The following is a 13935-nucleotide window of genomic DNA, read 5'->3' as shown; positions in this document are numbered from 1 at the left end:
TATAGAAAACAAGCATCACCCATCAAGGTTCACTAATTCATTTGGATTTCAAAAACCGGTCCTGCGGTAATCGGAAATGCACGGTTACCATAAAATTTGGTCAAAATTTTACGAGAATTCGAGCAAATTCACTCGATCAAAATTGCAATTCGAAGCAAATTCAGACCGAATCGGCCGAAGGTAACCGATCGAATTCCACTCGTAAATGATCGAATTGGCCGATTTATCGATTAATTTTTTCGTATTTCCCACATTGACTGGTAACCGGTCGAATTTCCCAATTTACCGAGTGCATTTCTGTATAATCGTTGAAGTTAAAAAAAAAACCAAAAATCTGGTTCAACCTTATAAAATCAATAACTAATTCATCTAAGCTTCAAATCAAGTGAATTTTTTTTCCTTGTAACATGATCCATATGATAAAAGTATTTATACTCATAAAAAAATTGAATATTTCTGTGAGAAAATGTATTTGCTAAACCTAGTTAAATGCATAGTTAACTTTTTGCTAATCCAAAAATCATGAAACCAATTTTTTTAGTCTTCTTACATGATCTTATACCTTTTAAAAATACATGAAATCATGAAATAGTTATTATAATATGCAGGATTGTGCAAATGTGTTGCAACTAGATTAATTCATAACTAACCCATCACTTCTCCAAAATTAGTTAAACCACTTTTGTTGGTTTTCTTATACAATGCTTTATGTAGGAAAAATAATGATAGATATGCAAAAGTTAATTACAAAGCTATTTCTTAATATGTTCATTTTCTCCTTGGGAACTTTGTAAAAATTATGGAGAAATTAATAACTCTAAATGAAATGAAACTAATTTAAATATCCTCTTAAGATACGCCCTACACAATAAAAATATATGTTGACATGTTAAATTTTTCTTTAATATAAGTTAATAACTGAGTTGCACATTTCAATTTTTTCCTTTTTTTTTCAAATTTCCTCCCTATAGAATATGACGCAAATGATATTATTTTTAATTTTTTTTTCATAGAAGGTCTTAGAATTGTCTCTAGTTTATTTTAGCATTTTTTTTGTTCTTTTGAATTTTTTGATTTCAAATTCGAAAACCGGTCGTATTATGAAATCGGTACGAACCGGTAAACTCGGTAATCACGGTTATCGATCGGTAACCGATGAATTTTTAGGAGGACTTTTACAGTACATCTAAATGAGTGTATACCGTCCATTTTTTTCATCCGATGGTTATACCTACTAAAATAGACAGTTGGATCACAACAATGATACTCTCTATCATCTAGTATCATGATGTACTGTAAAGGTTCTCATTTTTAGACCCTGATCCACTACTTCCTTGCCCCACCCCCGGGGGCTGGTCTGCTTTGATCTTATCCTATATTGTTTCCATTTTCCAAGAACTACACATCTCCGGGAGATCTCTCGGTACAAACCCGTCACTCCAAGAGGGAAGGGGCAACTAGCGCACAAGATACGGGCACAACAGGAAGGGGCAGGTCAGCCCGCGTGTTCTTGCTCCTGTTTCGGTTCTGTGTCCATGATCTTTGTTTCGTTAGGATTGATGAATCCCTCTAGTGAGAGCTAGCTAGCAATCGTTGCTTTAGAATCCCACGGAAGACTCCGGTGATGGAGAGTGTGCCTGATGCTTTCGAGTCCCTCTCTGTAATCGTTGGAGTTCTTGGTATATGGCGTTCACCTCGAGCCTCCGTATTGTTGTGCTTCCTGTTCTTTGTTCGATCCCTTGGTTCTTGATGTTATTAACCTAGCTCAGGGCTCGATGTTCTTGCATGCTTTTTGGGTTGTTGCGTAGCTTGCCTCGGCGCTCATCAAACAAAAACCTGGTTTCTAAAGTTTTCGATGGTGTTAATGAAGCTGTAGGTTTGCTTCAGCCCCAATCTAAATATCCTTTTTTGCTGAATGCTAATTATATCCTCTTCTGCCGAAGCCGGTAGTTGTACTTCCATCATCTTAAAAAAAACTATATCCTCATCAATTTTAGAAGTGCACGATCAAATAAGCAGAACAGTTTTGTTGATCTCCTGGCCACCTGTTCGTGATAGTATCCACATGTAGTAATTATATCATCATTACTTTTCCAATCCCTCCTATCATACTTTACATGTGTAGCCAGGATCTCTTAACTATTACTTATGTCACCATCAGTTCAATGATTAACCGTGTTGTGTCATTGTGTGTATCTGAGATGGACAAGTGCCTGACTTGTTTCTTACTGCCACTTTGCAGCTCCACTGAGGCAGTGACGCTGGATGGGTAAGCCTAGAGGGAAGGGCGAGAAACAGATCGAAGCCGCGAGCAACGACGACGATGGCAGCGGCGGCGAGGAGGTGGCCATGGCTCCAGCCACCAAGAGGAGGGGACGGCCTCAGAAGCCTCTCGGAAATGACGCTGACGAAGTGGAGAACATCGCCGCCGAGGTCGTGGAGGACGGAGATGGCATCAAACCGGTTGTGCCGAGCAAGGACTCCAAGGGCTCAGCTGAGAGTGGAGGGAAGAAGAAGCGGCGGCGGAGGCGGCTGAAGCGCAGCTCCGACGACTCGGCGGAGGATGAAGACGAGAATGACCATGTGGAGCGGAAATCGAATGGGTTCCGGCCGAATGGAAGCCGGCGGAAGAGCACTCCCCGGCGAGCTGCCGAGGCTGGAGTGGAATGCAATAGCCGTGAGCATTGAGCTACTACTAGTATTTTTTCTTCCTTGTGTTTCTACTCTTTTTGTTACATAGATCAAACATCTAGAAATCCGTGGTACTTCCATCTCTATGAGCATGTTCATGTTCATGCATTATACGCTGGTTGGTGCATGGCAAGGTACTTTTAGCTAGGCAGTGCGTACGTATATTACTTCAAATGTACAAGCAACTGGTAGTTTGCATTGGATCACGAGTATAAATACTGTGTCGCAGTCGCTTACTCTTTTGTGGATTCATGTCTAGTCACTACGCGAGCCACAACACTATCAGTGAAAGTTTACAAGATTATTAATTAAGTGTCCATGTATTGTAACAGAGTAAAAGAAACTTATCTTTTACCGAAAACCATTCTTGTTCTATGTACTTGTTTCTTAAGCACACTTCGGAAGAAAGTTTGAGCTTTTTGTGATGTCTTAATATGGTACATAGGAAATCCCAAATAGATACTGAGAACTTTTACAGTACACCTAAATGAGTGTATACCGTCCATTTTCTTCATCCGGTGGTTTAGATTGGCCTAATGATACTCTATCGCCCATCAGTATCATAGGTATCATTAAAGAGTATCATGGGTATCATAAAGATAGAATTGAAAAAAAAACTATGATAAACTTGTAAATTATATGTTTAATTAGGGAAGATCAAAATGTTAGTTTATTCTTCGGATAAGCTTTCACTTATTCTGTTCATTTCATTTATTAGGGTTTTCACCCTCCATCGGTCGGTCGATGATGGGTGGCGAAGGTCCGAAGTCCGGTCAGTCAATGACGTAATTACCCCTAAGGGTATCAAGATAATTACAATAATACCTACTAAAATGGATGGTTGGATCACAACAATGATACTCTCCATCATCTAGTATCATTGTATACTGTAAAGATTCTCTAGATATTCTATCACATAGAAAGTAAATCCAATAAAATAGAACAAACTATCTGTAAGAAATAAGTAAAGTCCATATCAAAACATTTGCAGGGCAGAGTCAGTCATTCAAACACTACTACAGAACTAGTCATAAGTGAAAGCTCATCAGTACCGGTTTAGTTAAAACCGACACTGATAAAATATCACTGTCGGTTGGTAGTAAAATCAAGCATTCACCTGTCCATTCAGACAAAAACCGGCACTAATAAAATGAAAGGACCCAAAATTTGTATTGAATTGATTTTAGTCTCGTCAGCTCGCGTCCGTCAGCTCAACTCTCCTCGATCTTATCCTCTCGTGCCGGTCTCTCTCCTCTTTCTCTTGGTCTCCTGCCTCCACCGGCTTCTCTCCTCTCTCAGTCTCCTCTCTCTCTTGGTCTCCACTGGCGAGGAAGACTGCTCGAGCTCGTCCTCTCGTCCCCATGATCGACCAGGGAGCTCGCCGACGTCGTATCGTCCAGATCTAGCCGACCACGAGCTCGTGGTCACCGGATCTGGCGATAGCGAGCTCGTGGCCGCCGGATCTGGCTGCAGCAGCTTCGAGGGGCTCTGCTGAATCTGGCGGTGGTGGCTTCGAGGGGCATCACCAGGGCTGGTCGAGCTCCGTCGAGCCTCTCATCGCTTCTCATCACCGCTAAAGAAGGGGGAGGCGAGCAAATGAGGCTGGCCTTGCTCCGGCGGGGCTAGCCGAGCTCAAGGCGAGGAGATGAGAGGGGAGACGAATGGGGCGGCACTGCATCCACGGCTGCATTGCGCTTGCACCCGCCTGTCCCCGTGTTGCATGACACGGGCCTGGCTGAGGTGCACCGGTCTGACAATTGAGGCTGCTGGGGAGTGCCAGAGGGAGCCGAAGGGCGACCATGAGGAGTCACGACGTGCCGCGTTATCTTGTGCATGTGTTTTGGCGGTGGCCTTCGAGCCGCCACATTTGCAGGTGTGCCTAACAGTGCCCGGTGGCAGTGGCGACGGGAGTGATATCCAAGCCGGCTCGGATGCCACTCCCACCGCTACCAATTCTTTTTTTATTCTTTAGAAATAGTAATAGTGTCGGATGGTCAACCGGCACTAATAGTAGCATACTATCAGTACCGAGTAAAGAGTGTTTGTTGAAAAACTGGTAGTGAAGCTATTTTTTCAACCGACACTGATATGCAGTTCTATAGTAGTGAAATATTCTTTCTGAAAATAATATACCTTATGTTATCCCCAATGAAGTAGCAAAACCGAGCTGCGCCCTTCATTTTGTAGCATTCTATTCTTTAGAAGATCATTCACCATTTAGGACTACCATAAAGATATATAAGATGCAAAGATTGACTTCGTTTCGTTTTTTGCAATTCAGGAACACCTATTAACCCCCCTCTAGGTGACATCATTATCCTTTCAATTGGTATCACAACCAAGATTAGGGCTTTACTGCCTAGAGAGTAAAGATGTCGACTAGTGGATTAGTGCACATAGAATCACTCCTATTAGATTAGTCTAATTTTTTTGAGTGGAGTACTCGTATGCTACATAATTTTAGGACTATGAGTCCTCAAATAGAACAAGTTGTAGATGTGAGCATTTCTCCTCCTAGCGATAAACTCACATCATTTGACAAGGAAGAGAAATACATGCATCTCAATGCTCAAGCTACTAATATTTTATTTAATGCTTTGAGCTAAGATGTATTTGACATGATCATGCCACTTGAGGATGCTCATCTCATTTGGACAATGCTTAAGAAAAGATATGACAAGCTCAAACGGGATGAGGAGGTTCTTCTTCCGGAGACATCATTTGGAGAGTATTCTACTTCATCATCACATCATGAAGAGCATCAAATGATTATCTCCATTGTTTAAGTGGATGTCACTCTATCATCCACTTCATCAACATTTAACAAGCAAAGTAATGCAATAGTGAGTATGATTGTGTTAGGGAACAGGTTGGCTATGCTAGCCTAAAAAAATAAAAAAATTATACCGTATTCACCTAGGAAACTATGCAAGTAGGAGATCATAGATCATTACCACTTGACGCACAGTACAACGGAAGAAGAGTTGGAGTAGACTGATCCAATGTCGTGCGTGTTAAACCACTTGAGCAGCTTCTCGATTAGATCCGTAACCAGCCCCGCGCAGGTGTTCATGCTTCTCGACCAGTTCCAAGCAGTTGGTCGTGCTTCTCGACTAGTTCCTCGACCAGTTCTGACCACGAGCACCACATCCTCATGCAGCTTCGCGCCCACGTAGAGGAAGTAGTCGATCACGTCGACCACATTATCGACCACGAACAGGAAGCATCGACCACGTCCTTGACCACAATGAGGAAGTAGTCGACCACGATGAGAAAGTAGTCGAACCTGTCCTAGCCCACTTCAAAGTGGTTCAAACGAGTTTTTCATTTGATTTTAAGTATAGGTATGCCGTATTATTAAGATGGATGCAATATAGAACATTTTGACTTGTCTCGGTACTCAAGAGTATCTAACCAACCCAAAGTGAGAGTTACAAAACACCCACAAACACCAGATATTGCTAACTGGTGCCGAAAGCGTGAAAATATCCGAATTGGGTTTTGGAGTGTACCTACTTTTGATGCAATGTGTTTGAGATCATGATTTTTGGTGGGATAGGTAGCTCTCTGATTAAGTTTTCTGTAGAATACAAAATTGTCGAAATTGGACATCAGGAGCAAAAGTTATCTACGTTTTTTAGAGGGTAGGTTGTGCTGATTTCATAAGCTCTGGATTGGTAGTAAGTTCCAGATGACATCTAGTTTTGGGTTCTTTATCATGGTTTGAAGTTTCAAACCAGAAGTTCCAGAGTGAACCCATAAGCTTCGGATTCAGTGGTCAGTTATGTCACGTCCCAACACCGTAATCACGTAATTAAGCATAATCATGCATCATAAGCATCATGTTTAATCATAAGCATTCGTTGAGTGCTTGTTAGTTTCATATGGTGGCTTAATTTATTTTTTTTGGCTAAATGTTTTTGAAAATACTTGATGTTAGAGTTTTATTTTAGTTCCACATAGGTGTTTAGGTGAGTCCAATTTAAATTGAGTTCATCTCATTTTGTAATCGTGACACATAATCCTTAGGATTTTTAGAGCACTAGAACACCTCATTTGGATTAATAAAATGAGGAGAGAAAGAAATGAGTTTCAGTTGAAATGGACATGTGACTCTAATACATGGGATTTGCCTAGCTAGCCCCACCACCTCACCTCTCTCTCCCAGTTGCAGCAGCCCCTTTTCCCCTCTCACTCGTGCTCCCCCTCACTCCCTCATTCTCTCTCTCTCTCTCTCTCTCTCTCTCTCTCTCTCTCTCTCTCTCTCTCTCTCTCTCCCACCCACCAAAAACAGCAAGAGCAGAGCTGCTCTCCTTCTCCCTCTCTCAAGCTCTCTCCTCCTCCACCCAGATCCCTCCCTCAAGAAGGCAAATCAAGGTACGCATGTGTTTCCATGATGTTCCCCACCTCTCTAGCTTCCCATCCATCTAAGAAATTCATGCATGCATGAAGGATTGAAGGATTCACAAACCATTTTCGTCACCTCTCTTTTCTAAAATTTTCAGCACTTGGGTCTCTCTTCTCCAAGCCAGTTCCTTGGTTAAGTTTCCTAGGTTCCCATAGTGAGAATGCACGGATGGATTTGGTAGAATTCGAGTTTTTGCAGCTGCGTTCTTGAAGTGGCGAAACGACGTTGTGTTCTTGATGTTTTGGAGCCAATGGAAGGATTTTGGAGGGGTTAGAACATGTGAATCGTGTTCTTTGGTGGGTAGATGAAGCTTAGAATCCATGAATTAGTGTTTTTACATGTTTAGATGGCTTATATTTTGATATGCAAGTTGAATTGGTCGAAAAATCATCAAAAAGCAGCTTTTTCTAGAGCTACCCGGAGTATCCGGTCACACCCGGAGGGTCCGGTGACCCCAGCCCAAAATAACCGAGAACCCCCACCCAGAGGTTCACCTAGATACTCTGGAACCCAGAGTGTCCAAGTTCACCGAATACTCTGGACTTCATTGTTCATTAGGCGTTTTTCCTTTTTTTGTTTTCTTTGCTGAAACTTGTAAAATTCATAATAAATTCTCTGTAGCTCCAAAAATTATGAAACTAATTTTTTTTTTCATAATATCCTCCTCTATCTATTAAAAATATCCCCAGTCATGAAATAATTAATTAAATTTCTGAGTTAAATTAATTAGGTTAAGACTTCATTAATTCAATGTTATTTCTTTACAAGTCCAAAATTAGGGAGACCAATTTTTATAGTATTCTTATGACTTGTTCTAACTAGAAAAAATATTTTAATACATTATAAATCATATTTTATGGCATTTCATTACATGCTTATTGTGATGCATTCTTTTCTTTAGTGATTGTCGAAACGAAGAGTAGCGGGTTATCGCGATGATGTTTTGTGGTTGATCTTTATCTGAAGAAGAGCAGCAAGGCAAGCAACTAAGAATATTGCATCCTTTGTTCAAATTGAACAGAGTCTCAATTGATAAATTATGCTTTATATATGTTTGTATGTTTAGCGAGTCCATGTCAGGTCATATGGGTAGAACTTATATTGTTACATTACCTCTATCTTGATCTGTTGATGATCCCTATTCCTTGTAACCTAGGATGATATGGTCGATGTCTAACTACAACGGTTAATCAAAATGCTTAGCAATGCTTAGATCCTCGGTAGAAGTCAAGTGACGGTGCAGCCGTTGTTCACGAGCTTGGGGCTTACTTACTATTGTTCACATTTATAATTATGATGTCGGGTTGGATGAGATGTGAGAATGAGGTGGGATGCGGGTGGTACTAGGGGTAGGTCGGGAGAGAAGCCCGGATGCCATAGACTGTTTACATCGTTTAAGCGCCGTCTGTCGGTGCTGTTGGCTTTAGCACTTTTCCATGCTCACCACATACTCGAATATGGGACGGGTAAGCCAAGTACCGTAAGTCACCGCTTCCATTTGACTCATGCGCCCGGAGTGTGAGCAAGTGCTTGTAGAGGTACCTGAGATCCGCCAGTAAGACGTCGTACGCATGGGGTATAGGTGACCTCCATATGCATCGGGCATGAGGACAAAGGTTCGGGTGGGTACGTGAAAGGTCAAGGCGTGAATCATCGCTTGCATCCGACGGGTTGTATGGAGGGTGGTCTCATGTCGTGTGGGTCCAGGGGTACTCCCCTGCAGGGTGTAAAATCAATTCGAGTTGCCGCGCTCTCGGTTATGAGTAAGCTTTTGTCCATCTGCATCGGTCGTAGAGTTACGAATGTGGGATGTTTGGTATGGAGGGTATGTTAGGTCTGGTTAGTGATGATCCTTGGTTACATGAGATGGATCCTTTTACATTTTTGTGCAGGTTGGTGTTTATAGGGTGGATTGGATATATGTTTTGGTTAAGTATAGGTGCTCACATATACATGTTAGGTTGCTTACGTATATGGATATTTACTTAACCTTGTGGTCTTTTTCTTGCTAATAACTCAATGCATAACCCTTAGAGCCAGGCTATTTATACGTGTCCTATATGGTTTAAGTGTTGCGAGTGCCTTTGTACTCACGCTGCTCTTTCAGGTTGGCAGGTGAGGAAAGGTTAGCTTCTGGCTACTTCATGTCTGCCGGTGCTGGTGACGGGCAAGAGTAGTGTCGTCTACTCTTGTGGCGAGGTTTGGGTGGAGCCTAAGGGCATATGGCTCCACCGATCTCTTTGTTATTGTTAAGTTTTATTTCTTCCGTTGCATAGTTTTATCTCTTTTGATGTAAATTGTTGTAAATGGTTGGATGCTTAAGAATTTGTAATATAATGTTAATTATTCGCTCTTTATTAAGTTTGGTTGTGATTGCTTATATTGGAAAGGCATGTATTCCGATCTTAGGCATAAAACATATGCCAGGACTACATTCTGGTTAGTCGTTGAAATCGTGAGTAAGTAAATGATCGACTTAATGATTAATTAGAATACTATTTGGACGGTTCCTCACAAGTTCGGAGGTTCCAAACTTGACTGGACAGGGGTCCTCAGGTGGGTCTAACCTGTGTAATCCAGAAGTTCTAGATTGTACTATCTGTTGGCTTTAACGACTAGTTTTTAGGGTTCAGTATAAATACCCCTCACACCCTCTTTGTTGTTCCGCTGGTGCCTCCATGAAAATACTCAAAGCCAAAGTCATTCGAGCTCTCCCCTCTCCGATTTAGTGTGAGATTTGAGAAGAAAAGTGAGTTGGGTTGAGAGATTGAAAGATTGAGTGCAAGTAAGCTAAACTCTATTCTTAAGCACTCGAGTTCATTGTCAACAAGTTTCTTGAAGCGTTTGTTACTCTTGGAGATTCAATCCCTAGGCGGCGCCAGCGAGCACCCAAGGTTGTGGTGTGCCACGGGAAGTTTGTGAAGGCTTGAATTTCACCTTTGTAAGGGAAGAAATTAAGAGTGAAAGCCTAAACTCAAGTGTGACCAAGCTTGGCGAGGAAATGGGTTGAAAGAGACCCGGCCCAAGTGTGACCGAGCCCCTCAACGGAGACGTAGGAACCTCAAGTGGAGGTGTCCGAACTTCGAGAAACAAATCAACATGACTCCTCTCTTGGTATGCTTGTTCTTTGTGTTTTTGAGCTCATTAACTTCCATACTTGTTTTTACTTGATCTATGTGATCATTCTTGTTTGACTACATGTGATTCATGGAATAGTAAGGAAATACTTTTTGAAACCTGTGGCAACTTTTAGTTTGAGCTAAAACTCATTAGATGTAGCTAGATCTCATTTTGTTGTTTTGTATAATCGGAAGTTCTGGATTAAATCCGGAGCTTCTAGTGAACAGTAATTTCAGAACTTATGATTAGAGTTTTGTTACATATCTTACTAGATTTGAATAATCTTTGTCACACTCTAGGATTGTAACATTCACACTTATTTAGGATGATTGCACACTAGTTGAGTCTAGCATATTTAGGATTTTCACTTATGAAAAATCCGCTAGTTTATTTTTCGCTACAAGTTTAGACCAACAGTAAAAGGGGATAATATTTTTAAAATGCCTATTAACCCCTTTTAGGCGACATTATTGTCCTTTCTATAGTGCTCTGGTGTTTTCTACCTCCCTAGGAGATTCTCTTAGTGAAAATACTATTTCGGTCTTCCGAATGGGCGATGGCGACGTTGTTGGCATAGTGCCCTCCTTGAAGGCATCGCTTGGGTGTTATCTCCCCATGTCTTTAGGTGGAAGCAGGATTGGGTCCTACCTTTGGGCTACTATGCGGTGGTGCATCATCACAGACTCAGTTTAGCTAGATAGATGATTAGGTGGTTGCGGTGATCCTGTCTTAGTTTAGCTAGGTCTTTCGCCCATGATGTTAGAGTTTCGTGCTCAATTTTTCCTAAAAAAACCGAGCGTTGTGTGGTTTGTTAGCCTGTCGGGTTCTTCTTATTATTAATATAGCAGGAAACTCTCCTGCTAGCTTCGTTTCAAAAAAAAAATGAATAGGCCCAATCCATATGTTATGTGTGTTGATGATTTGTAAAGTCAATTATGCAAATACTTATTTAAAGTAGAGATATCTAGTTCTCAGTTGTGTGTATTGAAAAGGACACGAGATTTTATACTAGTTTAGGTCTCTCTTAAGATAATAGGTCTATGTTTTATTCCATCTTTATTAATCTCAGGAAAGATAATTATAATGGGGATGTGTCTAGATCTAATCCTAAGGATCTCGATAAGTTCTCTCGCGGTATCAGTCCTGAAGCTATTGTTGAATGAATTCATTTGAGGATTGATTCTATTGTGGATCTTAATATGTTGTTTCTATTTCTATCTGACTATGTTTGCTTCGTATTGTTTGTATGGCTTTTAGCATACAATCTCACTTCGCTTAATCAATCCCCCTCTGGACATACCCTATCCCCTCTTTATATAGTCGGGTTAGGTTTGGAGAATACTGTACTTAGAGTCTCTGAGTGTAAACTTCTCAAATTGTATTACTTCTGAATATATGGAGAACTCCTTCCTGATCTAGGGATTATTTCTGTGTAGAACATGATGATTTGTTTATAATATCGACACCTGTGTTATTTACCTCATGGTATAAAACCTATTGTATTGGATGAAGAATACATGCACAGTAGATGTCAATTATGAAACCTCCGGTCTTACCTTCTTCCTCTCACTCGCACGATTGTTCCCCTTCTCCACCATGACAAGGTAGCGCCCCCTCACCGGACCGGCCTCCTTCAGTTCTGGTGGCATCTCCATAGTCAGATCCTTGCAAAATCCGCCACCATCGCCCCTCCCTCACTAACCAATTTGTTTTCATGCCCTCCTGCTGCTGGCACCGCCCACCACCTATAACATAGGCGCCTTGCCACACTGTCACTCCCCCGCCCACTACTGATTTAGCTGCCTTCCTAGGCATCCGCATCCCTCTTAGCTCGGCACCTGATGAAGCCACCTCAAATCCAAACTTCGTTATCATAGTGATTTCTCACCGTCGATTGAAATCGACTTGATTTTCGAGCGTTTGAAGTCTAAGGAGGTGTGCTAATTAAATTAAGCATGTCACCTCACCTGGGGAGTTGAGATAGTGTGCCTCATTGCTTAAAGCATCTGGAAGGAGACTGCCCTCGTTGCCGGTCGACTAGGCTGTACCAAGCATTTCAACCACTTGTTGCTGTAGCCAAGCTCTGTGTCGCCGAAGCAATCCAACAATGTGGTGGACGACGGTGATTAAGGTTATGTTTGGTTTGAGTCTAATCTTATTACACTAAACTTAGTCATATTATAGATTTTTAGATAACTATTTAGTTAACTGTTACAACTATAGTAAATCAATTTGGGATAAATCAACACTTGACTAAAGTTAATTATGACACCCTTGAGACATGAATCAAACATGCCCTAAATGCAGACCGGAAACGCGGAGTGGTCGTATGGACCAGTGAGCTCCGTGTACCTGGAGGGAAGGCATCATCGTGGGCTTGTAACTAAGCAGAGAAAGCTTTGTGTGTGTGTGGGGTGGGGGGGGGGGGATGACACGGCAGGAGGATCGGCCTAGGCCCGCGACACTGATTCCTGGCCCATCTCATCGCGGTCCGCGTTCGGCATCGCATGTGCACGCATGGGCCAAACAGAAAATATACAGTTCCAGGATTACAAGTTTGCAACCATTGCACTGCATGCAGCATGCATGCGTTTGAGCTACCACTTCGGAGTGACACCGTACCCTTAATTCAGCTCGTTTAGCGCTTGCATATTTGCAGCTCGGTGGTGTGCTGTTCGTGGCGTCATTTTCTCGTCGAGCCTTCCAGATCGGAGAAACAACTATCATCGATTCACCTTACCTGTAAGCAAGACCAACGGGGCCGGAGGCTCAATGCTTCGGCGATCTCCATGCAACGCTGGGGTTTGGTACGCGCACGTCACACCAGGGGACCGAATTAAAAGCTTTTGTTGCAGGATAGGCCCAGAAGAAATCTTGCGATCGGGGAACAAAATCTCATATGCCTTCGTGACGTCCAATCGTAGGTGGAGGCAGGCGAAGGTGAGGTAAGGACGTAAGGTGATCAATGACTGGATGCGTACGGCCGGACCCTTTCGCAGCGGCGTCAGGGGCCGAAGCAAGCAGCAGAGGCCAGAAAGAGCGAGCATGATGCATGATGACTGAGAAAGACGGACGGGAGGGCCCCGGCGGCCCGGCCGCGTTGCGCCAACGTCGGGCTGTGGTGGCGCTGGGGCCTCGCGAGCAGCCCATGCTGTGGGAGAAGGGGGAAAAGGCGGCTTTTTTGGGGACGAGCTTTTGGACGCTACAGCCCCTGAAGGGTCCATGAGCACTCCGGGCTCTGTAGCGCACACCGCTTTGGTCACTTGCGCCGTATGGCACTTTGGCGACGACGTCGGCAGGCGGCAGTAGAGGTGCTTCCGAAATCCGAGACGTGAGACTGTGAAATGCACGAGTTGTCCTGCCGAATGTGGCGGTAAAAAACGTTTTCGAAAGTACGGTAGGAGTATGGTATATTTTCTAAAGGAGAAGCGAATTAGTCTAGTTTATAAGAAAAATTAGTATAAAATTTTTATAACTGTTAGTTTAAAAGAAAACCGATAAACAACCTTATGATGATAATATGACATTAACTCGAGACAGATGTCTAGACTAACAAGATACAATCAGACATCAGACAAGTTCAACATAACTTAACTCGCGCATCAACCGATCAAATAACTGACTCCTTGACAACTCGGTCGGTAGAGCCCAGCTCCCACGCCGCCACAACACAACTCAGTTAGCGGAGCCTTGCTCCTATAGCACACCTTTCTGTC

The 13935-nt window shown here is 42.6% G+C and overlaps 1 protein-coding gene across 1 annotated transcript; it reads left to right on the top strand.

The window, feature by feature from the left end:
• The first annotated feature begins 1384 nt into the window (after window positions 1-1384).
• LOC133894822 (uncharacterized) lies at window positions 1385-2709 on the top strand. The gene is made up of 2 exons (XM_062334992.1): window positions 1385-1494; window positions 2243-2709. Exon 2 carries the CDS (start codon window positions 2266-2268, stop codon window positions 2686-2688), a length of 423 nt encoding a protein of 140 aa, XP_062190976.1. The 5' UTR covers window positions 1385-1494; window positions 2243-2265; the 3' UTR covers window positions 2689-2709.
• The last annotated feature ends 11226 nt before the right edge of the window (window positions 2710-13935 follow it).

This window comes from Phragmites australis, chromosome 16, assembly GCF_958298935.1.
Source record: "Phragmites australis chromosome 16, lpPhrAust1.1, whole genome shotgun sequence".
In the NCBI taxonomy this organism is placed as follows: Eukaryota; Viridiplantae; Streptophyta; class Magnoliopsida; order Poales; family Poaceae; genus Phragmites; species Phragmites australis.
Note: the sequence above shows the minus strand (reverse complement) of the source record. Positions and strands in the feature narration are given on the sequence as shown.